The sequence below is a fragment of the Lissotriton vulgaris genome, chromosome 1_2, assembly GCF_964263255.1.
Source record: "Lissotriton vulgaris chromosome 1_2, aLisVul1.2, whole genome shotgun sequence".
NCBI lineage: Eukaryota > Metazoa > Chordata > Amphibia > Caudata > Salamandridae > Lissotriton > Lissotriton vulgaris.
Window position 1 is genome coordinate 157,429,815 of NC_141686.1, and position 27,268 is coordinate 157,457,082.

General features: G+C 47.5%; 2 protein-coding genes across 2 annotated transcripts in view; one reads left to right on the forward strand and one right to left on the reverse strand.

Moving 5' to 3' along the window:
• The window catches only part of SYN3 (synapsin III), a 1,181,147-nt gene that overhangs the window by 603,428 nt on the left and 550,451 nt on the right, over positions 1–27,268 (forward strand). The gene's annotated exons all lie outside the window — the stretch shown is intronic.
• The window catches only part of TIMP3 (TIMP metallopeptidase inhibitor 3), a 57,725-nt gene that overhangs the window by 5,938 nt on the left and 24,519 nt on the right, over positions 1–27,268 (reverse strand). Inside the window, exons 2-4 of the mRNA XM_086953011.1 lie at positions 6,285–6,367; positions 5,772–5,883; positions 3,975–4,096 (exon numbers count right to left, since the gene is read on the reverse strand). Of these exons, the coding sequence (XP_086809137.1) occupies positions 3,975–4,096; positions 5,772–5,883; positions 6,285–6,367 (317 nt within the window). The remainder of the gene's footprint in view (positions 1–3,974; positions 4,097–5,771; positions 5,884–6,284; positions 6,368–27,268) is intronic.

A 27,268-nucleotide genomic window follows, 5' to 3' on the forward strand; every position in this document is an offset into this window, starting at 1 on the left:
CAGTCTTCACATCCTTATGGTCCCAACACATGAGCTTTGAACTTGCACGTGTAGTCTCAACTAACAGAATTTTGCAATAAAGAAAGAATCAGTAAAGGCTTGTGCACGGGATTTGGACTCTGCCTCAACTACATTATGGTTTCCAAAGTTTGTGCCCTTCCCTTCCTAGTAGTCAGTCAGACATTGATCCTTCAGTGCTGGACAGCTGGTCAATGGCTTGAAACCTCTTTCCAGGCAGAACACAAACATGTCTAGCTGTTTCTTCTGTAACAGCGTCCCAATACCAAAGAACTTGTTAGCTCTTGGGTCTTTGTGGAGCAAAAGATTGAGCCTAAACTTTGTCAAAAGTATATTCACCTAGGATCTAATTTTCCAAGAGATAGACCGTCAATATTCAACATTTGCGTAACTGGCAAATACTTGAGACAGTGTCTCTTTAGAATATGAGTCAACCCATTTAGGACTCTTTCTGCCAGGTAGACCGCTCGCACCAAGAGGACAGAGCAGCTTGATAAGTTAGATGGGCAATTCTGCTATGCACTCAAGCCTTTAGCTGTTGAGCTCAACCCCCATCTAGAACCAAGTGATCTGCCATTGTCCTAAGCAGGAGAAACAAGGGGCCTTGTGTACTCACATGCAAGTCTGTGGGAGATAGGTTTGATGTGTGTAGGGGACCAATAGTGATGCTTACTTTCTGCCTGAATCATCATTAAACATTCAAGAAAGCACTTCACATGCGAGTCTGTGGGAGATAGGTTTGATGTGTGTAGGGGACCAATAGTGATGCTTACTTTCTGCCTGAATCATCATTAAACATTCAAGAAAGCACTTTTGGGCTTGCAAGAGGTATAGAACATAAGTGTGAATGCAATAAAAAACTCATGTTGTGTAATATAATAGCAACGATAAACGCTTAGGGCCCGATTCACAGAATAAACTTAAGACTCAATCCTAAACTTACTACTATTTTTGTATTCACAGAATGAACTTACTACTTTTGGTATTCACAGAATGAACTTACTACTTTTGGTATTCACAGAAGTTAGGATTTTGTTCAAAGTTTGGCTTAAGACAAACTTAAGACAGACGTAAGACAGACTAAAGACAAAATCCTAACTTCTGTGAATACGAAAATTAGTAAATTCATTCTGTGAATGCCAAAAGTAGTAAGTGCATTCTGTGAATACCAAAATAGTAGTAAGTTTAGGATTGAGTCTTAAGTTCATTCTGTGAATCGGGCCTTTAAACACTACAAAATAGTGCAGAAGTGGTGTAATCTCCTACAGTTCTATACTAGGCATCACCGACAACACCCTGATAGGCAGTGAGGGTTGTAAGGGGATTATTGGAGGGTGAGGGGGGAGTCAGAATAGGATGTGCCTGTAGCCCGCTAGTCTTTTCACACAACGGAGACACAGCTCATGCGCCAGCAGCATGAGCCATGAGTAACCGACCGCACAAAGCAGCGCCTATTCCATAGCAGAGCTCTGCTGGATAGAGAAAGTCTTTGGTATGAGCAGCACGGTCTGCTAAGACATGCGGGCGGTTGCTTGCCCAGGGGCTCTAGGACCCGTGCCTGGAATGCCATGTATAAGGAACACTGGGCTGCCGCTTAGAATGCAGATGGGTGGAGGTCAGACAAAGGAGGCTTGTCTTCTGCCCAGAACCACTATTGTTCCCATGCAATTTGAGCTGAAAGGATGTGAGCGAAGCCCTAAAATCCTGGCACTCCTTCTCGAGGTCTTCGCCAGGCATGCCCACAGCGGTTCAGGCCAGGATTCTTTCTCAGTTCCAATCGCACATTGTCTCGCTGTAGGACAGAGGCCCTTCCATTCTTGGGCGAGGTCATGTCGTTTGTTTGGGTTTGTTGTTCAATTCTTGATGGCTATCTTAGCTCTGTCTCAGATTCTTTGTCTAGCCCATGTCAGTTGCAGGCTTGTGTTGTCAGAATCTGGGACATCCTGCTTGCGATGCTTGGGCAGCATGCTTGATTATTTACAGTGAGCTTTCCTCTCACCGGATTTCCTGTTTAAATTAGTTTCTTTAATGTGCTCCATCACCTCTGCCTGAGCAGTCTAAAAATAAATGGAATGGGATAGGATTCAGAAGGAGAGGCAAGAAGAAGGGTCGAATTCTTAAGTGATAATAGAAGCAGAAAAGGAACGGGCGGATCGTAAACTTGCACATCAGGCTAGCACATAAATGCTGAATGGCAAGGCTGCTGTAGATTCCAGAGTGTTGACAGGGCGATGACAGTTCTAGGGTGGCAGTGAGTGAGTGCGCGATGGCAGCTGTAGAGTAGCACAGAGTGAGCACACAGAATCTTCAATGGGCTGTCAGTCTAGGAGGCAAGAGAAGCCTGATGGAGTTGCAAAGCTATGGTTGTATGTCAGAATATCGTATTAAAAAATACCATAGGACAAATATTATTGGTCCCTGTAGTGGAAACGGGACTGACTGACCTCCTGTCGAAGGTCCCTCCCGCCTAATTATGATGCAACCGCACATTCTCTCATTTCTCTATGAGAGCTTGTGTTACAGCCGTATATAGAAATGGGAGATAATGTTAATCCCTGCACCCCCACAAGGTGCATGGATTAACAGGGAGGCACCAAAGGTGCCCCCTCGGCCCCCAACAGGAGGCCACAATTGAAAGGGGGCCCTACTAAGGGCCGCAAAACACGCTTTCCGAAAGGATTTTCATGTCGGAAAGGCCGGCATGGAAACCTTGCCGAAAATCGCACATCGTAAGTCAGCCGGCGTAAATAGCCATCCATATGGATTACGGGTCGGTTCCGACTGGCTGACGGGCTCCTTGAGCCCATCGGAATCTAGCCGGAATGACCAGGCAATTTCAGTTCCGACCAGCTGTATCGTAATCAGCTAGTTGGAATTGGCGTGGCTGCTGGGACATGGTCTCAGTGCCTTACTGATACACCTTCCTGGAGCACCTCAATGTGGAATTACCTCACTGACCAGCAAAGTAGTGTTTGATGGAAAGGATTTCAAAGCAGCCAATCAAATATGTTGCTCTTCTCACATCATCTTGTGCAGCTTCATTGTATATGCTCTGAAGTTACATCTCTTAGTTACCACGTGGCTGGTGGAACAGTTTGGGTTTAGGGAAGAATCCATCTTAGATACTGGCAGGGCACTCACTTTCAAAGTTGTATGTGGTTGCGATTGTTTTCGTATTTTAAGGTGGCTAATCCAACAACCTGGTAGATTTTATTCGAAGAAAAACCGGACTCTAAAATATTTTGTAAAATCACCAGATTCTACCATTCACTCTTCAGAATCCAGTGCTGCTGATTTCTGTGATGCAGAATTATGTCTAACAGATTCACTGCCAATCAGTGTGAATTGTAGTAAAAACATGCTCCTAGAAGTACACCATAAACATAGCTTGGTTGTTATCGCACAGGACATAGGAACACTTCTCACATAGGATTAAAACAAAGACACCGATTCCAGCCACACACCTTATATGGTGCAGCGGGCTTGGCAAAGGGAGGGGGGAGGAGGAGTGCTGTGTGCACTTCTAAGTGCACATGTGTGTTTGGCCACCCGTCTCTGGCTGGCCAAACACAAATGCGCACTTAGGTTTCTCCAACCTGGCTGTATTGAACAGGCGGGATGGAGGAACAGCACAAACTCCCTGCCTGACCAGAGGGTCTTTTCAGCCTGCTCAGGCCAATGCCCGTGTTGCTCTCATTGCATGAGAGCAGTGCGGGGATTGCACAGGGAGTCTGTCCCAGTGTCTGCTTGGACCAGGAAGAACACGGAGGTGCAACACGGGAGGCGGCCGGCAACTTAAAATAAATTACTTTAAAAAAATATATACATTATTAACCCCTCTCCCGCTGGGCTATCCCCACCCCACGCTCCCCCTCTCGTGCTCCCTCCATCCACCTCACCACCCTTTGTTTGTGGCGGCCGCCACTGAAAACACCAGGTCCTCATCAGGCACTTACCTTGCAGTTACAGCCCAGGTGGTAGCGGTGGTTCAGCCCCTTTCGTTGAGCCATCGTCAGTGCCTCCCACTTCTCGATGAAATTACACAGGCCAGTGTACACCTTCCCTTCATAGACCCGGCCTGGAACAGAGAACACAAAAGGTCAGGCCTGGGCTGCATTCTTAGGTGCATTCCCTCTGCCAGTATGTCAGGAACCCCACTGTGACCATATCTGAGCAAATATTCTGCCTTAATACAGTGTTTCCCAGATAAGATCTGTAGTTCTCAAAAGAACCTGTCCGTAAAAAGACAACATTCTGTATAAAGTAGACATTCAGCAACTCTCCAACAGGTGGGTGAGCATCTGAGCACCCCTGACAGGTAACGTTGACTGTAAGATAATGTGGGTGCAATGACTCACAAGGTGTCAGGGTTACCATCCCTTGATGCTCAGGAGAGCATGCAGCTATTTTAATGGAGAGAGTGCATTTACATACAATGCATTCAGTTCTTTATTTATAATAGAATAAGACCTGGTGCCCAAAGTTCTGCTCAGAAACCTGCGGTCGGTGCTTATAGATATCAGCGCACCCAATACCAAGGCTGCGTACTGTTGAAACCATCTCAGCGCTTCCATCGACACTCCTTGCCCCAACATCTCACTCGCGCAGGATACCACTTTTCTCCCTTTGTGACATTTTTTCTGTATTTCTCTTCCTCTTTCCCTCCCCATTGTGTGTTTTCTTTCTCTTGCTCACGTGCAATGTCTGATGAGGAAAAATACATGCTAGTCCTCCAATATGAGTGCCGGTGGGCCCCACCTGCAAACATCAGCTAAAATTAAACACTGTACACACTACTTTGGAATCTGTGAATGCAATATTTAAAAAGTAAAATCCTCAATATAAGTCTATTTAGAGAAACATAAATAAGTTATAACATGGTTTCTATCATCTTTGTATTACGGTGTTTCCTAGGCAACGTCTTAGTTCCGTAACGCCTACGCGCATCTCCCTGAGGGAGTATACATTTCATAAATCAGTTCCTTCAGGTCTGTTCCTCAGATGTAACTTTTATTGCTGTTCCTGGATACAGTCTTCCACAAACACTGCACATAACTGATTTTTTTTAACTTCTTAATTTCTCCAAAATATCTCACGACAGTGTGGCTCTCCAGGAAGAAATCATTAATTTGAAGGCATGTCACTAAAGTTTAGATGTTTCCCTGTGCCCTAGTATCACCTGACAAAAACGATTTACGAGACGAGGCTTGATTTAAGTAGGCCTGGGCGGTAAATTCTGTTCCGCTCGCCGAATTTGCGGAATTTGGGTAATTTCGCTTTCCACGGAGAACGCGGAATTTCCCAAAATTCCGCGATCCGTGGCTTTGCAGAATTTTTTGCTTGTTCGCGCTTTCAAAATGCGTTTTTACTAGATATTTCCCCCCGAGCACACAAACAGCGTTCACGAACTGGAAAAAAGCATCACAAAGGGGCAGAAATGCAATTCCACATGTTCGCGGAACTCTGTGCGCTCGCTGAGTTTTTTTACCGTTTCACTGAGCTTTGCGTAGCGAAACTACGCAAATTCCGCCCACCCCTAGTTTTAAGTAAATTGAGAAAAATAATAATAGAGACAGGTTGCTAGATATATACAATTATTTTATCGATTAAAATAATCTGTAAAGAACTGTACATTTTAAAAAACTGGCTGTTGAAGATAATGCTGGGGTCGGGACAGGGAGGTCAGCGCATAGGGTGTCCCAGAAAGTTTTCGTTTTAGAATGCATTCATCTTCTCATTAGGCAGACACTCACCTGTGATCAGGTATTGGTACTTGTTGACCTCAAGCTTGACCCCGCACAGGCTCTCTGATGCCTCGGTGTAAATGTACTGGACGTGGGGCAGCTTCTTGAACCCTCTGTACATCTGGAGAGAAAGAAAGAAAAACAAGATGTAGCATTCGCTGTATGTTGGGCAATTTCTTAAAACCAATCAACTGCGGCCAATGGCGAGGAACCAGCTGGGTGCATTTACCTCAACCAAGCCAGAGTCCTCAAATGGCTAGTGGAAGAGCGGGCATCCGATTCCACCCATAGTGATATATGGGCTATAGGGTGCAGCGTGTGAGAGCAAGGAGGGGGTGTCTGTTTTGAGTCCCATTGGATTTCTCGTGTGGTTGTATGTCATCTTCTAATGTATCGGACTGCGCTTCACGGCCAGTTGTGCTTGGACATTGTTGAGAGTTGTGTGTTTAATAATGGACTTGTTCACATTCCCACGAGTCACCCTTGCACAACTGGTGCCCCAGATGAATCCCAAATGCTTACCTTCATCTGTTTCACTGTGTACCGCATGGTGCCGAAAGGCCCGTCCTTCATCAGCTTCTTTCCAACCACCTTGGCGCGGATCACTACCAGAAAAAGAGAGGTTTGTGAGTTGATGTAGCCACTTCAAAGGCGGCCATATTTGAATGCAGAAAACACTGGAGCACATTGCAAGCATCTTGTGGAGAAAATACTAAGGGCGTCAATCAGTGCATAGAAAAGAGTTACAGGAGGGATTGTGTGTAGGGAGGGAGATGAAGGAACTTCAGCCAACACAAACAGTGATGTATGAAATGGAAATCCCTAGCAGTCGATTAATAAGAGGAATGTTAGACGGGAGGTGGGTCTTAGAAGTCCAAAGTTTCAGCCAACCTCATGAAACTTCAGCTATTGGGGAATAACACAGACAGGCGCCAAGAAAATATCCAAACAAGGCCAGGAATTGGGTTTCAAACCAAGAAAGAATCAATAGCAAGAAAGTGTTACAACCACACAGCTAGAAATAGTCCATTAAAAACTGGATAAGAGGAAGGAAGAAAAGTGTGAGAGATGTGGCCTAACAACTCGAGCAGCTAACTTTGGAACTGGGGAAGCAGACTGGAGTCCCAGCCTTGGCTCCACATCCTGTGATCCTGTACAAATCACTTAGAGCCTTTATTAGAGGTTGGCATCTCAAACGTGACAGATATTCAATCAGTAGCGTCTCTAGAAGTACATTTTTTAAGGGGCTCACGCATTGGGCCACAGTTAAACGCTGGGGGCCACCTGCAATTCAAAGGATATATATCTGAGGGTTCCTTAAAACGTTTACATCTGAATTTGCATGCATGAACATATCTATAGCTTTACATGTGTATATAGATAAAAACCCACACATACAAATTTAGCAAACACTGCTTAGTATTGAAAGATATTTGGCAAATGAATGTGTGTGGCAAGGTGCAGTGTCTGTTTTCTGTGCTGCCTTCAGGCACATTCAACAGATGTGGTGATGTGGCACAGGCGGGATGATGGATCAGGACAAACAGATCTAGGGCGCGGCCCCATCTGGCCATCTTTAAGAGATGCCAATGTATCCCGTCCACCTTATTACTAGTGCATTACCGGTGATAAGGTGGAAGGGATAGCCTGCTGTCATAAAACACTGACTGAGTACCAAGAAAGAGCATATATATTCAACTTCAGACTTTGTAAAGGACTCTACAACATCTATTAAGCAGGGAATTATGTGACAATGGAAGGCCGTATTTTGTAATGTAATGTAATTTAATGATGTCCTGTAAAGTGCATGAATTACCCCACATGGGGTATCTCCGCACTGTAGACCGATGGGGAGCCCGTCCTGGCTTTCCCTGTGAGATGAACCCTACTGGGTATCTCCTGGATGAAACCAGGCATCCCCGGAGTATGTGGGGGGCCGTTGTGGAGATGAGGCAAGCTAATGCCCAGAGTTGCCGAGTGTGATCCCTGGTTAGAGTAGGCACCAAGGCGAGAATTATCGAGTCCGCTGACCCTGATCCGCGACCCTGCCGCGTCGGGGATTGAACCCTGGTCCCGGGCCGTCCTCTGCTTCCGGGTCTGCCGCCTCTAACCAGTGAGCCACACCACTCCACATTTGTGGTATGGTTAAGTTAATTATGTAGCAACATAAAGCATACTGGGTGATGTAATATAAATAATGCATTCTGTGGCACTATTATTTCGCTATTTTGTCATTACAACACACAGTTATGCTATGCGGGCAGGTGTTTCACCGCGCTTAACAAATTACATCAATCAGCATCTAAAATGTGGCCAGTCAACAGTTGCAAAGTGTCTGCCACTGTATGGCACCACGTTGCATTTGGTAACTTTTGATCCATTTGACCTAGATATATTTTTCTCGTGTCAACATTTTCAAATTAAGAAGCAGGTGGTGAATTGTGTAGCAAGAGCAGTAGATCCATATTTATTCTACACACGAGAGGTTGATAAATCGCATAATTCCAGTGGTACTGGTTATAAGAAATGCTTCATGTAGGTTATCAGCATGGATTAAATTCGGACAGAAATACTTCAGCAAGCTTACAACACCCAAAGATTCTTGGGCCTTCGAACTGGAGCCAAACTTGGGGCAAGGACACCGGGTAATGGGAATGGCAGCATCGAAACCCCAGTTAATATGCTACCATAAACGTATCACTGGGGTATCTAAACCTCCCAATAAAGGACAGAGCTGGTGGAAAGTTGATAAGGTAACATCACACCTGATAAATCCTTAAGTCATTAAAGGGATCAGGGTGTCTCGACAGATGCTGAACACATCTCCAGACTGGGAGAATATAATGTGTCTAAACAGAAGCATGAATCTTAAGAGACACATGAAGCAACCAAGCTAACAGATAACCATCCACCATCAACACAAGCCTGGTAATCTTTCAGAAGTGCTAGTAAGTGGGACTGGCTGTGCCTGGAATCTCCATTTTTCTCCCTGGGCAAAGAAAGGAGGCTTACCTATAGTAAAGTCTAACTTCACATTTGGTGAGGACCTGGTATCCAGCGATTTTCAGGCCTTTAATCCATGCCATCAGCCTGGGGAAGAGCCTCTAAGTGGTTCTAGCTGAACTGAGAATCTACTGCATTCAGACCAAGTCAAAAAGCTTTAAGAGACTCCTTTATTGGCGCAACCTGCTTAGGTTTTCTAATCCAAGTGTGAAATCCTAAAGATGTGACCAGAAAATAAGCCATGCTATGCACTGAATATCCAACCTTCCATAGGACCATCCAGCGAATGAAGTCACAATACATCTCAATACACAAGCAGTCAAACAAAGCAACTTTCTAGAATGCCTACTGTTGGGGATTGTTACCAGGGCACGTTATTTTCTCCACACTGAATGACCCATTTACACAAAAACAATGGTGAGAAGAGTACCCTAAATATGAGTTTAATTGACACTCTTTCATTCAATCCAGTTGAGTAACTGCTAGTGGTGGGTGAAGCCTTCAGAAAGTGAATGGGCAATAAAGAAGCCTTTAAATCTTGTTTTTGACTTGTAACAATCGCTTTGTGTTCATTGCTGTTTATTTAATCCAATGGTTTCTCTGACTGCAAAGTGAACTGCCTGACAATCATTCTTCTAACACAAAACATTTAAATAGCTTATGAATGAACTACAAATATTTCAAAATAGTGGTGATGAAAGCACATTTTTGTGGAAAAAAAGATTTGAACCAGATCAAAACAAATAACACTTTACTTGGTGATGCGCAAATGATCAATATTTGCTGAAACCCAATTCCCACACATTATAGTCTGTACATTATCACACATTACAGTCTGTACACTATATAGTCCTTCAGTAAAACTGCTTGTCAGTGGGAAAGGCTATGGGCATTTCAATAAAAATTGGGGTGCCTGTAAATGAGCGTGCGCTTCCACTACCATAAAAAGTGAGGGCTTGATTCACAGAACTAATCTGAGACTAAGTTCTAAATTGACTACTTTTGGTATTCACAGAATGCACTTACTACTTTTGGTTAAACTTACTAGTTTTGGTTAAACTTACTACTTTTTGTATTCATAGAAGGCATTTAGTAGATTTACTAAATGCCTTCTGTGAATACCAAAAGTAGTGAGTTTAGGATTTTGTCTCAGATTAGTTCTGTGAATCGGGCTCCGAGTGTTTTGAAACAAACTGAGAAACTTTCCTTCCCCGCCCTGATTATTAGAGAGCTAAGAGGCAAGTAAGGATTGTGTATACCCTACGAGTGGGCTAGATTCTTATTATACATGGAACAAAAGTTTATTCTGTTATATCAAACAAAACAGTTTTCTGTACAACACTCATCTTTCATGCGATAATGAAAAAGGTGGCTGTGGAATAAATTCTTTGCGTAGGATCACACAATTTGAGACCAGTTTATGGGTCAAGCGGATTACAGTTAGGTATGTTATTCAGGGCACTAGACCTTCAGGTCTGGTAACATTAATGATTTTTAGGCCTGATGGAGTTTCCTTCCTTCAGTGTTACTTCCAAAGAATGTTCCTTTTTGCTCCAAATGGTCTTCTGTTGTATAAAGAATTCATCCTCCATAGAGACACGTGACAGAGCTGCGATTGCCTGTGGTTTAAACGATCTGGCATGCATTTACTGCAGGAGACCTGGAATCCTTTGTCATTACAGACACCTTTTCATGAGGCCTTGACACTTATCCCCATTGAGAAGAGCTAGCGGAGATGTTTTCTAAACACGGTGTCAAAAACTGGGATGTTTACACTGCCGTGATCTTCAATAGGAACAATGCGGCTAGTTTCCCAGGAGCAAAGTCAGGCTTAAGCTGCCAAACCCGAAGGCAAACGAGTTCTGTGTTGATGCAGATGATTGTGGCCGGAGCCAAGATCCAGAAAATTGACTATCCCTCTGAAAAGCACCGCTCCTGGAGGGACTGCCGTCCGCACTGACCCTCTGTTGAGACAAAGTGTACCCTTCTATTTAAGGGTTTGGAACCACACCAGGGTTTGGACCAGAAAGAAGCTGTAACCTCTGAGATCGGTGAAATGGAAAAAGAATACTGCCTGCCAAACTTCTGCGAGTAAACACACAGCGGTCCTGGAATCTTTGCCAGGCTCTTCAAGTCGACCAATGGCCCTGCGACTCCCTTGAGTCTAACTACATCCTACAATGTCCACAGGGCTGACCTCGCCCATGCTTAGTGGTCGGTTTAATTCCGTGCCGACCTCTTGCCATCCTTGCGTGGCCAATCAAGTCTCCTCACTGACATCAGATGTATCTAGAGAGCAGGTTTGTATGTATTTTATTGTGTTTCGGCAGATTGCGTGTTGTAAATGTTCAGCAGATGCTCTGAAAATTGGATGTTTTGCTCTTAACCTGGAAGATGTGCATGTGGCACAGGTTGTTTTAGAGAAGTTTCTGCCTGTATTCAATAGACCTAAGAATCTTCAGCACAAGATTGATGCTAAGTCCATCAAATGCTCAGGATATGGAGCGGATTGTGGCAGCAGCCATGTTGGGAGGTAGCTCAACTACAGCAGCTGAGTAGACCATGCACAGAGAAGGGGTAAACAAGACATGGAGAATTGGTGCCTAGGCAGATTTTTTTTTGGGGGGGGGGGGATCTGGGTGGAGAGGTCAAGTGCGCCGCACTTACATTGCAGCTACCTGGTCCTCACTTTTATACGATTTCTCCAAAGTCATACCCCCAAAACTTTGAGCTGGGCAAAGTGATGGTATAAGCAATGCAGTCTAAGTTTAATTCTCTCATGAAGGCTAGGGACCCCTGAAACCGAAAGCCCTGACATTTCTAGTCAAAATCTCTAACAAACCGAATTGAAAAATAAACTTTGGTTGAACACACACTCCGAGACAAAAACATACCAGCAGACTCAGAAATACACACAATAACACACAGATACCGGAATAAATGTACAAAATGTTTTTTAAAAATTCTTTGTAAATTACACGTTCTCCTCGAACAGTATCTTGCCGCTCAATAACCGGTATTTATTCTTAAATAACACCACGGTGCATCCTGCCTTGAGGCTCTCCAGAGAAGTAGGGATTAATTAAAGTGGCCCAAAGTGGGACCCGGGCGCTTCACCAGTGATTTCAATGGACACCTCTCACCTAGGCGCTCCATTAATGTATGGGGTGTTCCAGTGAATAGCACACATACATACACCCAGGGCACAAGTCCTATAAAAAGAAGTGGGGGGGACTGACCAAGTAAGATAATATGCAAATTATCTCATGACGTCACGACGTAGCACTATAAAAGAAATAAAATAGTGCTATTTAAAAAACGTGTGTAAATACTGGGACAGACTAACCCACCTGACAGTCTTACAGTGTCTGCATTTATATACAGGGACAGAACAAAGGCAAAAGCATGCCTCTCTCAAGTACCTGTGAAGAGAAGGCAAGCTGTGAGCCTTTGTTTCCCTCTGTGGCATTTACATTTAAATGTAAGGTTCCAGGAAGGCCCCAGTCAGCACATACAAACAAAAGGAGGCTGGATGGCCCCTTAATCTCGGCCCAGCTGGAGGTGAAAAAAGGATCCCTCGCAGCCTGCACGTTCCTGCTGGGAATGGAAAGCATGCAACGTGCAGGTGCTACTGAACTTGTCCCGGTGTCTGAAAATTACACCGGGACAAGTTCAGCATATTTCTGGGGACCCAACTTCTTGGCAGGGGGACGGTGTCCACCCTGTGAAAAGAGTGGGGGGACGCAGTGTACCTGCGTGTACCCCCGACTCGAGCCCTGCATACACCCGCCTACATGTACACACCCAACATCTGCAAATCAAATCTTGATCCAAGTGCATGTCTGCCTTTACCAAAAACATTTGCACCAGCTAGTTAGATCCCAAACGTGTTCCTACCAAGCAGCACATCCCAGATTACTAGAGCTTACTCCATCCTCTAGCTACACACACGCATTGGATATCATACCCTCGGTATAATGTGTCCATTGTATCATATTCTTAAAAACTCTGCTGGCACGGTGTGAATTGAATAGCGCAGGGCTGGCATTTCAGATCCATCATGCACAGTCCGCAAACAAACGCATTAGTGCGGGACATCATATCACCATTGACGAGATAAGTGTCCACCTCTTGAGGCGAGTGAGCAATCCCACTGCTGGGGCCAACCACCACCAGGCATGCTGGCCCAGAGTCACACGTAGATCGACTTGCAGTGAAGTAGCAATGGCATGAGGCCAATCTGAAGACATGTCCCCGGTGGCCCACGTCAGCTGGCGGCTCTTCTTGAAAGGAGACCATAGATGCCCTTGCTGCTCTGGCACTTCAAAGCATGCCACGGGCCCCTGCCGTGCCAACCGGACGAACAGCTGCATGTTGGGAACGGTGCTGCAGGGGTGCTAAGCCTTCGGCTTCTGGCGTTCGGAAGTGACTGGCCTACAAGAAACGTGGAGCCAGCAGGCAATGGCCAACGAAGGTCTCCTTGCTAAAGGGCACCTTGGGTGTGCGGACACAGCAGGTTGGCTCTCTATGACACTATGCACCACACAGCACCTCTGTGGGTGTCTGGTGTGGTGTGTGCAGGTCTAAGCCAATCACACAATAGGTGCAGGGTGCCCAACAGTGCTGAAGGGTCAAGGAGGAGAATGAGAAACAAGCCTTGGTGTGTTTACGTGTTGGTGCTTCACAACTTTGCTTAGGTGCTGCACCAAGCCTTCTCTGATTCGAACCTATGCATTGCCACTGTGTATCTACAGCACCTTTCCACGCTCTGTGGGCCATCTGTCACCCATATGTGTCCTTATTTTAGTCCCTTCACTCTGTGCACTCTGGCCAGCCCAGATGCGCCACCAGAGCAGATGGGCTGTGCTGCAGAGACTTTACACTGGTGCAGAAAAAACACAATTCTGTTTCGCCGTCATATCTGCTCCCGTTATAGAATGAGGGCCAAATGATCTGTCCACCACTGTAACACACGGGCCAAGCAGATTTCACAACCTTTCTGCTGTTTTATCTAGCAACAAATAGAGAAAGTACTTTTTTTCTGCCTTACAAATGTGAAAGTAGTGACCAGGGCTTTAAGTGGGCCAGTTCTCACCGGTGCTGAGCACCTGCAGTTTTTTAGAGGGGGCCTCGAAACGGGCCTCTACCGGTCTCTGTTTTGTGTCCTTGCACAAGCAGTCTGGGCCCGATTTACAGAACTAACTTAAGACAAAATCCTAAACTTACTACTTTTGGTATTCACAGAAGTTAGGATTTTGTCTTAAATTTCTCTTAAGACAGACTTAAGACAGACTTAAGTTAGGATTTTGTCTTAAGTCTGTCTTAAGTCAGTCTTAAGACAAACTTGAGACAAAATCCTAACTTCTGTGAATATCAAAAGTAGTAAGTTTAGGATTTTGTCTTAAGTTAGTTCTGTGAATCGGGCCCCAAGTCTTTTTCCGAACTGCAGTGACAGCAGGCACATGGATGTACGTGTGCTAACACTGCTCACTTGTCACTAGTGGAGAATTTACAGCATGATGTCATGCCAGGTGAGTGTTGTAGAGGAAGGGAAGTCCTTTAACCCCTTGCGCGCTAGCGGTTTTCCCGCTGTGTGCTGGGTTTTTCGAAAACTCGCGTTAAATGACGAGCTCAGCTAGTCATCGGCATACGAGCGCCGTAGCTGATGACGAGCTCGTCATCAGCATCGAAGGGGTTAAAGAGAGTCACTTTCTCTGTCGATTTCCCTTCTGTTTTTGAAACTCAAGAGCAGCAACATTGTTGTAGTGTTATCAGGGCTTTAAGTAGAAGCTTTTTCAATATTCTACACATGCCATAGTTGCTGCTTATTTATCTTATGCAACTAACAACCATTGACAAAACCAATAGTTCTGACTTGTGGGTATGATGTTACTGGTTGTATTATATATATGCATGCAATGACAGAAACAGCAAAATTCCAGACGGACGGCACACTATGCTAAACACTGACTTTTAGTGTTTTAAGCCACGCCCTTAAATACATTGGCCACGCCCCTTTGAGAGCCCCCCCTCCTCCAATTTTTTCAGCCCATTTAAAGCCATGGTAGTGACTACGCTTGAAGTAAAATATGTCACATTTCTTAGAAGTGGTGAAAATACTACTAAATAAGTCGTATCTGCCTACTTCAATATACAGCTTATTAATGGAGTAGGACTTCTTTATCAAAATCTGTTGAACATATGAAAGGATTTTTAAGGAAAAAGTCGTGTTCACGATTTGCAACTCCGTTTTGCCATGTACAAAAATCTTTCTGCAGTGCGGAAATGCGTCTACATCTTGAGTTAAACAAATAGCAAACTAGAGCAAAACGGACTTGCACGACTCTGAACGTGCGCGCGCGCAGTTCCTGAAACGTGCACCGGGTCTGCTGCTGGTTACGATGCCTCCCTGGAGCCAGGACTTCAGAGTTCAACTTTGAGTCCCACTAACACCAAAGGCTGGCCTCAAGGATCTTCGAAATAGGAGAGGGCTGGAAAGTCTCTGCCGCCATTAGGAGCTCGGTCTGAAACCCGTCGGTCATTCACGGAGGCCTGGTTTTCCTTTTCTCACACTCCCCACGGGTCACTTAGTGTGAACAGGTGTTTGCACACGCCCCGTTCTTCCTGGGGCATGGGAATACTCGGTGCTCTCTGCTCACACCCGCCAGGCCCCACCCATGGCGTCAGAGCGGCACCCCCTGTAACAAGCACCAGTCCCGGGTCACTACATCTGATCTGCAACGGGACATGCCCTCCCCACTCCTCCCAAAGACACCGAATCAGGCTAATAGCATCCCACCCACCCCCGTCACTTAGCTCCGAATTATTCTACGAGGCACTTCCACTGCCTGAGCAAAGTTCCCTCAGGTATATGGGTGGGAACGGGTGGGCCCTAAATATGCCAGGCACAGCTGTGTGGGGGTGCAGGGGAGAGATGGGTCGTCTAGCCAAGGTCACACCGAGTACCACACGGACTCAAACACAGGCACCTGCAGAATGGGAGCGCAAGGCTTCACAGGGCGACTGTCGAGGAAAACGGAGAGACGCCGGGAGTAGGAGGCTGCTGTCCAGGTTGAGAGGCCTAGGCCTCGCCTGGGGTAGGCGGCACTCGAGTGCGGTTGCCCCGTGGCGTTTCTATTTATTGGTGCAGCATGTTTTATGCGCCCCCAGCCAGAACAGCCTAATTATGACGCTTTCTGCATCAAGCCATGGTTTCTTTGCTTCCCGTCTTGCTAGTGTAGTTGCCCATTGCTCAGTCCACCCAGGCTGTGTCGTGGGGGCTGCCGCCCCTTCCCCACCGTCCCTCCAGCCCGAATGCGGAGATCTACAGAGCAGGTGGTGAGGGAGGGTCTGCGGGTGGATCCAGTCAGGACGAGAGGCCCTGGGAGGCCTGGTCTGGGATCCTCATCACGCGAGGCCTTGTTGTTCCGACGCCTGACTCGAAACCCAGAGCGCACGCCTCATGGAAGGCCGCGTGCAGCTCCGCGCCCCTGGCACCAGGTGCGCGCCGGAGGGCACCTGCCCCTATGGGTATCTCACACCTCGAGTCAACAGCCCGGGAGGATGCCAAGAATATTCTGGAAACTTCGAATCCTGCAGGCAACAGAAAATGCCCTCTGGAAGTAGGCTGCGGTATAACACCCCAACATTCGAAGAGGATAAGGATTGGTTGTGGGGGCAAATGATGTAGGGCCTGCGTTTGGTACGCGTGGCCAATAACAGGAGGCGTGACCAATGGAGAAAGGATCCAACTGGTCCCGTTCCTGTGACAGAGTAGTACCTTCTGCCAGCTGGGGTGAAGCAGAGTGTGGTATGGCACCTCTATTACCTACCACCAGAGCGTAGCGTGTTTTTACCAGGCAAGTGCTGCAGACTTGCCCACAAAGGCTGAACCACCTCTTACCCAACATCCTCTCCCCACTTTCATGGTTAGTAGTTGGTTCTGTTTTAATTGGCTCTAACAAGAGAAATTGGCAAGTGCAAGCGGTCTCCTGACGGGTGCCGTGGCACTTATATATATTTTTTCTTTTTACAAATTAACCACTGGAGTGGGCCCAAGATGCCAGGCTGGCAGGTGTTGAAAGACATCTGCCTCGCCACTCCATTAGGACATGGCACTGAATCAGCGCACTCCACATTACAGCCAACTGCTCTTGTGTTCACGAGCATACCCTGTGCCTTACTGGCTCCTCCACCTGGGTGGGGGTGAGTTAGTGGGCAGATAAGGAGTTACAGAAAGGGGCATGTTGGGGGTAGGCAGTGGGCCAACAGGGGGACTTTTGTAAGCCAAAGAAGTGGGGGGATATAAGGGCATGGGATGCCGGGTCTGGTGGTAGAGTGCACTAATGTGTTCACTGTAGGGGCTAGTGTTTGACCTCATGGACACAGGTTCAAATCCCGACTCGTCCACTTAGCCACTCATTATTCTGAGGTCGATAAAATGAGTACCATTGAGTTGTGTAATGATAAACATGTGTTATCCAGTGCCAAGATATTCTTCTGGGTGAACGTTCACTTTACAAATACACATGTAATGTTAAACGGATGTGAGAGGAGGTGGGGGGGGCAAGGCAGATAGCCAAAGTGGGGGGCTGCGGCAAAACAGAGGATGGACTATTTGAAGTCAAATGGGAAGGGGTCAGAGAGGTCAGGGTCACCAGGCTAGCCTTAAAAGTGATAAGGGAAATAGGAGTGTTCAGATACGACCCCTAGTGTTAAACAAGGAGGCGAAGCATTTGGAATGGGTGGGGCAAGAATGACACTTAATAAACTGCTTCAGATCCACTGTAATAGACCCCTGTGTTCGTTTTCTTCCCAGGTAATAGTGATACTTCTTTGCTGCTCGCTGAAGTAGATTGTTGTCCAATCAGAGGGAAGGTAACATCACTATTGTGACGCAGTAATTGGGTCTAAAAAATTTGTTTCTGTATGTTAGCCGAGCCTCTTTTCAATTCACGTTTCTGCAGTGTCAATCAATCAATCATGTATTTGTTAAGTGCGACTACTCACCCATGAGGGTTTCAAAGGCGCTGGGGTAGGGGGTTTCACAGGTTCCAGTCCATCCAGGAGGGGGTCTGTCGAAGAGCCAGGTTTTGAGGTTTCTTGTGAAGACGGGGAGAGATGTTGTCTGATTGAGGTAGAGAGGGAGGGCATTCCTGGCTTTGGCCGAGAGGAAGGAGAAGGAGCGGCCGCTTGATCTGGTCTTTCTGGTGCGGGGACCACAGCGTAGAAGAGCTGGGCTAATTGTAGGGTCCTTTGGGGTGCGTGGAATTGGAGTCAGCTGTTCAGGGATGCTGGTCCAGTGTCGTGGAGGGCCTTGTGAGCGTGGGTGAGCATCTTGAAGGTGACTCTTGCTTCGATGGGGAGCCAGTGGAGTGTGCGCAGATGCTGGGAGATGTGGCAGTGTCTTGGCAGGTTGAAGACCAGTCTTGCGGCTGCATTCTGGATGTTCTGTAGCTTGCTTGTGAGGTTTTTGTTTATTCTGGCATATTCAGCCGTATAGTCCATTGCTGTAGTCAAGTCTGCTGAGTAAACTGCTGATTAAACATGTGGCCAGTTGTAAGGCTCCTACAAAGCGCATAGGTGACTGTACTCAAGCAAAGTATAATGTTCTGGGGTTACACCAAACAAACATGTAAGGAGACACTACTGTCTCACTTCTACTGAGCAAAAAAAAATAGCAGTTGACACTGCCATTCCAGAAGCAGAGGGGTACTCATTAGGTCAAAGCCTACCAGACTGCTCAGCTGCCTGATTTGCTAACTGCATCTTTGGGAAACTAAGTAACCTTCCCTGGTAATGCATTCTGCGCATTGCTTACCATTGGCTGCCTGGTTTGTAACTAGCATTTGATTTCTTTCTATTTGCTGGCTCGATTTGATTTAGGCTACCTTGCTTGAGTTAGTCTATTCCCTTACCAAATCCCTATTTACTGTATTCTTCCACCCATACTAAATTTCTGTAACCAGCCCTCTAAATCTTGTTCTCATCTTGCCCAATTTGCTGTGCATTCAAAGACAGAGGTAATATGTAAAGCTCCATCTTCCAGGGAGCTTGGCCTTTACTCTTTTTTTCTCTGACTTCAAAGTTAGAGGATTTATGCAACAATCCTGCTGGATACCCATGTGAGACAGAAAGGCTGCTGGAGGTTTTGTTCCAGCTGTCTACTCAGGATGTGCTGTGCAATGTTGTTTTTGTTTTTAGCACAAAACAAAATGTAAATATCTGTAAATGAACTGTGTAGATATTTCAGGATATGGAAAGAACAAATGTAGCACATTTTTTAGTAATTCTGAGTGTGGTGGAAACAAATGTTTTAATATGACCAAACTAAATCAATAAGCTAGGTGATGACATTTCCATACATTGTGTGCTGTATATTTTTTATCAGTAAAACTTTGTGTGTGCAAATGTAATGGCAATTTTACCATGCTCCACTTTACATTTTACTACTCCATGACACTGCACTCTACTCTGTCCCACTCCACTCTATGCCACTTCACTGGACGCCTCTCTACTGTACACCACTCTACGCAAATGCATTCTACCCCCACACTACTCTACTCTATGCAAATGCATTCTACCCCCACACTACTCTACTCTATGCAAATGCATTCTACCCCCACACTACTCTACTCTATGCAAATACATTCTACCCCCACACTACTCACTATGCACCACTTCACTCTTCGCCACTGCCCTCTACTCCAATACACTGTACACCTCCCTAATCTACTCTGCATCACAACACTCTACTCTGTGCCACTGCCCTCTACGCCAATCCACTCTACACCTCCCTAATCTACTCTGCATCACAACACTCTACTCTGTGCCACTGCCCTCTACGCCAATCCACTCTACACCTCCCTAATCTACTCTGCATCACAACACTCTACTCTGTGCCACTGCCCTCTACGCCAATCCACTCTACACCTCCCTAATCTACTCTGCATCACAACACTCTACTCTGTGCCACTGCCCTCTACGCCAATCCACTCTACACCTCCCTAATCTACTCTGCATCACAACACTCTACTCTGTGCCACTGCCCTCTACGCCAATCCACTCTACACCTCCCTAATCTACTCTGCATCACAACACTCTACTCTGTGCCACTGCCCTCTACTCCAATCCACTCTACACCTCCCTAATCTACTCTGCATCACAACACTCTACTCTGTGCCACTGCCCTCTACGCCAATCCACTCTACACCTCCCTAATCTACTCTGCATCACAACACTCTACTCTGTGCCACTGCCCTCTACGCCAATCCACTCTACACCTCCCTAATCTACTCTGCATCACAACACTCTACTCTGTGCCACTGCCCTCTACTCCAATCCACTTTACACCTCCCTAATCTACTCTGCATCACAACACTCTACTCTGTGCCACTGCCCTCTACTCCAATCCACTCTCCACCTCCCTAATCTACTCTGCATCACAACACTCTACTCTGTGCCACTGCCCTCTACGCCAATCCACTCTACACCTCCCTAATCTACTCTGCATCACAACACTCTACTCTGTGCCACTGCCCTCCACGCCAATCCACTCTACACCTCCCTAATCTACTCTGCATCACAACACTCTACTCTGTGCCACTGCCCTCTACGCCAATCCACTCTACACCTCCCTAATCTACTCTGCATCACAACACTCTACTCTGTGCCACTGCCCTCTACGCCAATCCACTCTACACCTCCCTAATCTACTCTGCATCACAACACTCTACTCTGTGCCACTGCCCTCTACGCCAATCCACTCTACACCTCCCTAATCTACTCTGCATCACAACACTCTACTCTGTGCCACTGCCCTCTACGCCAATCCACTCTACACCTCCCTAATCTACTCTGCATCACAACACTCTACTCTGTGCCACTGCCCTCTACTCCAATCCACTCTACACCTCCCTAATCTACTCTGCATCACAACACTCTACTCTGTGCCACTGCCCTCTACGCCAATCCACTCTACACCTCCCTAATCTACTCTGCATCACAACACTCTACTCTGTGCCACTGCCCTCTACGCCAATCCACTCTACACCTCCCTAATCTACTCTGCATCACAACACTCTACTCTGTGCCACTGCCCTCTACTCCAATCCACTTTACACCTCCCTAATCTACTCTGCATCACAACACTCTACTCTGTGCCACTGCCCTCTACTCCAATCCACTCTCCACCTCCCTAATCTACTCTGCATCACAACACTCTACTCTGTGCCACTGCCCTCTACGCCAATCCACTCTACACCTCCCTAATCTACTCTGCATCACAACACTCTACTCTGTGCCACTGCCCTCCACGCCAATCCACTCTACACCTCCCTAATCTACTCTGCATCACAACACTCTACTCTGTGCCACTGCCCTCCACGCCAATCCACTCTCCACCTCCCTAATCTACTCTGCATCACAACACTCTACTCTGTGCCACTGCCCTCCACGCCAATCCACTCTACACCTCCCTAATCTACTCTGCATCACAACACTCTACTCTGTGCCACTGCCCTCCACGCCAATCCACTCTCCACCTCCCTAATCTACTCTGCATCACAACACTCTACTCTGTGCCACTGCCCTCCACGCCAATCCACTCTCCACCTCCCTAATCTACTCTGCATCACAACACTCTACTCTGTGCCACTGCCCTCTACGCCAATCCACTCTACACCTCCCTAATCTACTCTGCAACACAACACTCTACTCTGTGCCACTGCCCTCTACTCCAATCCACTCTACACCTCCCTAATCTACTCTGCATCACAACACTCTACTCTGTGCCACTGCCCTCTACGCCAATCCACTCTACACCTCCCTAATCTACTCTGCATCACAACACTCTACTCTGTGCCACTGCCCTCTACGCCAATCCACTCTACACCTCCCTAATCTACTCTGCATCACAACACTCTACTCTGTGCCACTGCCCTCTACGCCAATCCACTCTACACCTCCCTAATCTACTCTGCAACACAACACTCTACTCTGTGCCACTGCCCTCTACTCCAATCCACTCTACACCTCCCTAATCTACTCTGCATCACAACACTCTACTCTGTGCCACTGCCCTCTACGCCAATCCACTCTACACCTCCCTAATCTACTCTGCATCACAACACTCTACTCTGTGCCACTGCCCTCTACTCCAATCCACTTTACACCTCCCTAATCTACTCTGCATCACAACACTCTACTCTGTGCCACTGCCCTCTACTCCAATCCACTCTACACCTCCCTAATCTACTCTGCATCACAACACTCTACTCTGTGCCACTGCCCTCTACGCCAATCCACTCTACACCTCCCTAATCTACTCTGCATCACAACACTCTACTCTGTGCCACTGCCCTCTACGCCAATCCACTCTACACCTCCCTAATCTACTCTGCATCACAACACTCTACTCTGTGCCACTGCCCTCTACTCCAATCCACTCTACACCTCCCTAATCTACTCTGCATCACAACACTCTACTCTGTGCCACTGCCCTCTACGCCAATCCACTCTACACCTCCCTAATCTACTCTGCATCACAACACTCTACTCTGTGCCACTGCCCTCTACGCCAATCCACTCTACACCTCCCTAATCTACTCTGCATCACAACACTCTACTCTGTGCCACTGCCCTCCACGCCAATCCACTCTACACCTCCCTAATCTACTCTGCATCACAACACTCTACTCTGTGCCACTGCCCTCCACGCCAATCCACTCTACACCTCCCTAATCTACTCTGCATCACAACACTCTACTCTGTGCCACTGCCCTCCACGCCAATCCACTCTCCACCTCCCTAATCTACTCTGCATCACAACACTCTACTCTGTGCCACTGCCCTCCACGCCAATCCACTCTCCACCTCCCTAATCTACTCTGCATCACAACACTCTACTCTGTGCCACTGCCCTCCACTTCAATCCACTCTACACCTCCCTATTCTACTCTGCATCACAACACTCTACTCTGTGCCACTGCCCTCTACGCCAATCCACTCTACACCTCCCTAATCTACTCTGCATCACAACACTCTACTCTGTGCCACTGCCCTCCACGCCAATCCACTCTCCACCTCCCTAATCTACTCTGCATCACAACACTCTACTCTGTGCCACTGCCCTCCACTCCAATCCACTCTACACCTCCCTAATCTACTCTGCATCACAACACTCTACTCTGTGCCACTGCCCTCTACGCCAATCCACTCTACACCTCCCTAATCTACTCTGCAACACAACACTCTACTCTGTGCCACTGCCCTCTACGCCAATCCACTCTACACCTCCCTAATCTACTCTGCAACACAACACTCTACTCTGTGCCACTGCCCTCTACGCCAATCCACTCTACACCTCCCTAATCTACTCTGCATCACAACACTCTACTCTGTGCCACTGCCCTCCACGCCAATCCACTTTACACCTCCCTAATCTACTCTGCATCACAACACTCTACTCTATGCCACTGCCCTCCACGCCAATCCACTCTCCACCTCCCTAATCTACTCTGCATCACAACACTCTACTCTGTGCCACTGCACTCCCACACTTCGCTGTACTCTGAACCCATCTACTCTACTTAACTACACGCCACTGCAATCTACCATGGGCCATTCCGCTCTACGCACTGCAATCTACTCTGGGCCACTACACTCTGGCCCACTACACTCTTCCATGCACCACTACACTCTTCCATGCACCACTACACTCTTCCATGCACCACTACACTCTGCCATGCAAAAATCTATGCCACAGTACTTTAGGCCACTTCACTATAGTACACTCTACAACATCACTCTGACACTAAACTCTGCGATGCTCCACTCTGATGCTCTACTCCATCAAACAACACTCTACAACATTCACTCTACTCCAGTCTACCCCACTCTACAACACTACTACACTCTATGCAACTCCTACGCCACTCCATTCTGCTACTCCACTCTGACACTATGCCACTCCATGTCACATTTACTCTGTGCAATAATCCTTACGCCACTCCACTCTGTTCGATATCACTACACAACACTATGCCAGTCTGCTCTGACACTACACCACTCAACTGTACTATACTCTATGCCCTTTGGCTCTTCGACACTCTATTCCCCCCACGACATTCAAAACACTCCACACTATTCCACTCAATTCTACTCTACACTGGGGCAGGGAGAAGTAATCATTTTGCCAGTTGAATCAGAGGAATTTGGTAATTCTGCATTACTCTTGCAGTATTTGGCTTTCATACAGGTCTGGAAGAGGGAGCAGTTCCTCTATATTTAAATTAAAAAACACTGCAGAATGTTTAAGTGAGCCGAGGAGTATGCACTGCAGTGCATTTGGTATTTGGCAGCGCTAGTTTAGTGCAGTGCATCCTTGCATCTATTTTTGGAAGTGAGGGTGCATTTTACACTGAGAAAATAGATCTAAATACCCACTACGCCCCATTGTGGAATTCAGTGAAATCTCCGTTAATTTTAATGTAATTCTGCTGAATCGAATTCTGACAATTCTACCCACTCCTACTGTACACAACGACACTCCATGCCACACGTTTACCCCACTAACTTTTAGCCATGCCGAAGAGCAGCCACTCTGGTGTACAACATGGCTAAAACATATTGGCAAAGCCAATGGCTCTTGCCTAGGCTTGCCAGCCTAGTGATCAGAGCACGTCGCCGTGGACTGGGGCGCAGATACTGTGCACGCCAAGGCATGAGGCATGCAACGGAGCCTGGCGTGCACAGGGGTTTAGGTGCATCGCTTCTGCACCTGCTCCTTCCATTAGTTTGTCAACAGAGCAGGATGACAGCAGGCTACCTCGGGGCGGCCATACTTTCCAGCACGAGTCAGGCACCTGGCGGAGGGCCAAGGGCGCAAATCAAAGGCGGCCACAGCTCCCTGCTCTGGTTTCCAGTGGAGTGAAGTTCCTGGAAGACACCAAGATGTCCCGGTCCAATAAAACAGGGCCCAGATTTTACATTAGAGCAGACATGTTGCCCATCCTATCCACTGATGTAACCATGTGAACACTGTATAGTGTCCCGGAGCTTATGGCAAATGACTGACAGGAAAGGGGGAAGCCGGGGTGGATTCTGTACTAGCCAGGAGGTTCAAGGAGAACTTAAATCCAGAGCAGAATGAACAAAAAGGGCGTCCTTGGAACACTTATGAATGGGTAAGAACATTCCATGCTGGTGGTGGAGTTTGCAGAACCCGGACAGAACTTCCAAGCATCGGGGCATTTGTTTTGGTGTCTCAAGGGTCTGCTCAAGGTAGCCCACCAGACAAGAAGGTAAATCCCCACATAAAACAGTGTTTCCTTTACTTTATAATGAGGTGCAGTCAAGCAGCATGCAGGGGGGTAGGACCCACTGGCCTGGTCACTGGTCCGTCTATGGTCAGGTTGAGAAGGACAGGAGAGGCTACTGGCCTCTTAAGAACATGGAGATTTCCAGACGGAATGGTATCTAAACAAGCGTTTGCAATGCAATAGGACTGGCATTTACACAAGACCTATTGCATTGCATCACGGGCAACGGGGGAAGCACGGACAACAGGAGGGGTGTGTAGGGGGCGGGAAGGCATGGGCAAAGTAGTGCTTACAGTCTAAATAACACGTACCCTACTGTGTAGCACTCGAAGTAAAGAGTAGCCAATGGGAAGGTACAAATGACGATATGGCCATATTAAGGAGGGACTAACAAGCCTCATAATCAATAAGAGGGCAGCATTTACAAAAGACAATGACACAAGCCAATTAAAAACATGGGTGGAGAGTGGCAGAGCTTCCACGGAGCTTCCACTCCATACTTCATTACTGTATGCCTCGCAAAGCGAGCAGCGCATGCACACTGCCGCTATAGGCTCAACCTAAAAAGTTGGTAGGGTTGGAGTTAAATGAGATTTTAAAAAAGGGGGCAGACATGTCTGGCTGTACCCCAGCCTCGCAGACCTATCAGACACCAGCTGGGAAAGCTCTCCCTTTCCTCCATGTCCAGGTGGCCTCCTGATACGGCGCAGGATCAACCTATCCATACAGTTTTGCCTGAATAGCACATAACGCAGAATCTCACTTTGCATCACAAATCCAAGCAGGCACAAGATGAAACAAAACAGTGTGATAATTTGGGTCCAGCAGGGGTAGAGATATCTCATGATTGAATAAAAAAATATATATATGAAAGCACCAGGGGTAACAGTAGAAGGGGTTTTATGGTATGGTTAGTGGCTGCATACACCAGGCATCAGGTAGAAGTGACGAAGCGAGAAACACTACTTTGACTGGAAAAAAATACCTAGGACTGGATTGCGAGCACAAGGGCAGCGCTAGAGGTTGTGGGCAGGTAGGAAGTGCCAGGTGCGTGGATGGGCCACACAGGAAGCGAATATTACAAACTGTGCAAAGGAAAAGCTGGAGTCAATGGAGTAAGTGTGCAGGTGAGGAAACGAGCACACCGTCCGGGGCGTAAGACAGTGGCTAGCAGCTACGAAGGGTGGACAGAGCTGTCAACTTCGGAAATGGGGAACCAGGTTTGAGTTTCGGCGTCGGCTCAACATCCTGTGATTCTGGGCAACTCACTTAATCTCCCGTGCTTACCTGAAAATGAATGTATCTTTGTGTAACGTAACTGGTGCTCATGTAAAGCGCTCCGATACCTTTGGGTTGAGTTTGCGCAATATTAAAAAATAAAAATAAATTATGAACATCATGCCATGTGAGCCTCCCAGGACAATTTCCTTTAAACTTCTAGTGTGCAGTTATCATTACTTCTTCGCTAACTGACTTAAACATACCGCGAAGCAAGGAGAAGCATCGGGGGAGGGGCAGGGGGAGATGGTGAGGTGGAGGGTGGATCGGATGGGCGCCTGTGAGGTGGGGGTGGATTGGATGGGGAGCCTGTGAGGTGGGGGTGGATTGAATGGGGGGCCTGTGAGGTGGGGGTGGATTGGATGGGCGCCTGTGAGGTGGGGGTGGATATGATGGGGAGCCTGTGAGGTGGGGGTGGATTTAATGGGGGGCCTGTGAGGTGGGGGTGGATTGGATGGGGGGCCTGTGAGGTGGGGGTGGATTGGATGGGGGCCTGTGAGGTGGGGGTGGATTGGAATGGTTGGGCCTGTGAGGGGGGTGGATTGGTTGGGGGCCTGTGAGGGGGGGGGTTGGACGGAGGCCTGTGAGGGGGGGTTGGATGTAGGCCTGTGAGGTGGATTGGATGGGGGCCTGTGAGGTGAGGGGTGGATTGGATGGGGGTCTGTGAGGTGGGGGTGGGTTGGACGGGGGTCTGTGAGGTGGGGGTGGGTTGGACGGGGGCCTGTGAGGTGAGTTGGATTGGATGGGGGCCTGTGAGGGGGTGGTGGATTGGATGTGGGCCTGTGAGGTGGGTTAGATGTGGGCCGGGAGGTGAGGTGGATTGGATGGGGGCCTGTGAGGTGGGGGGTTGGTTGGATGGGGCCTGTGAGGTGAGGTGGATTGGATGGGGGCCTGTGAGGTGGGGGG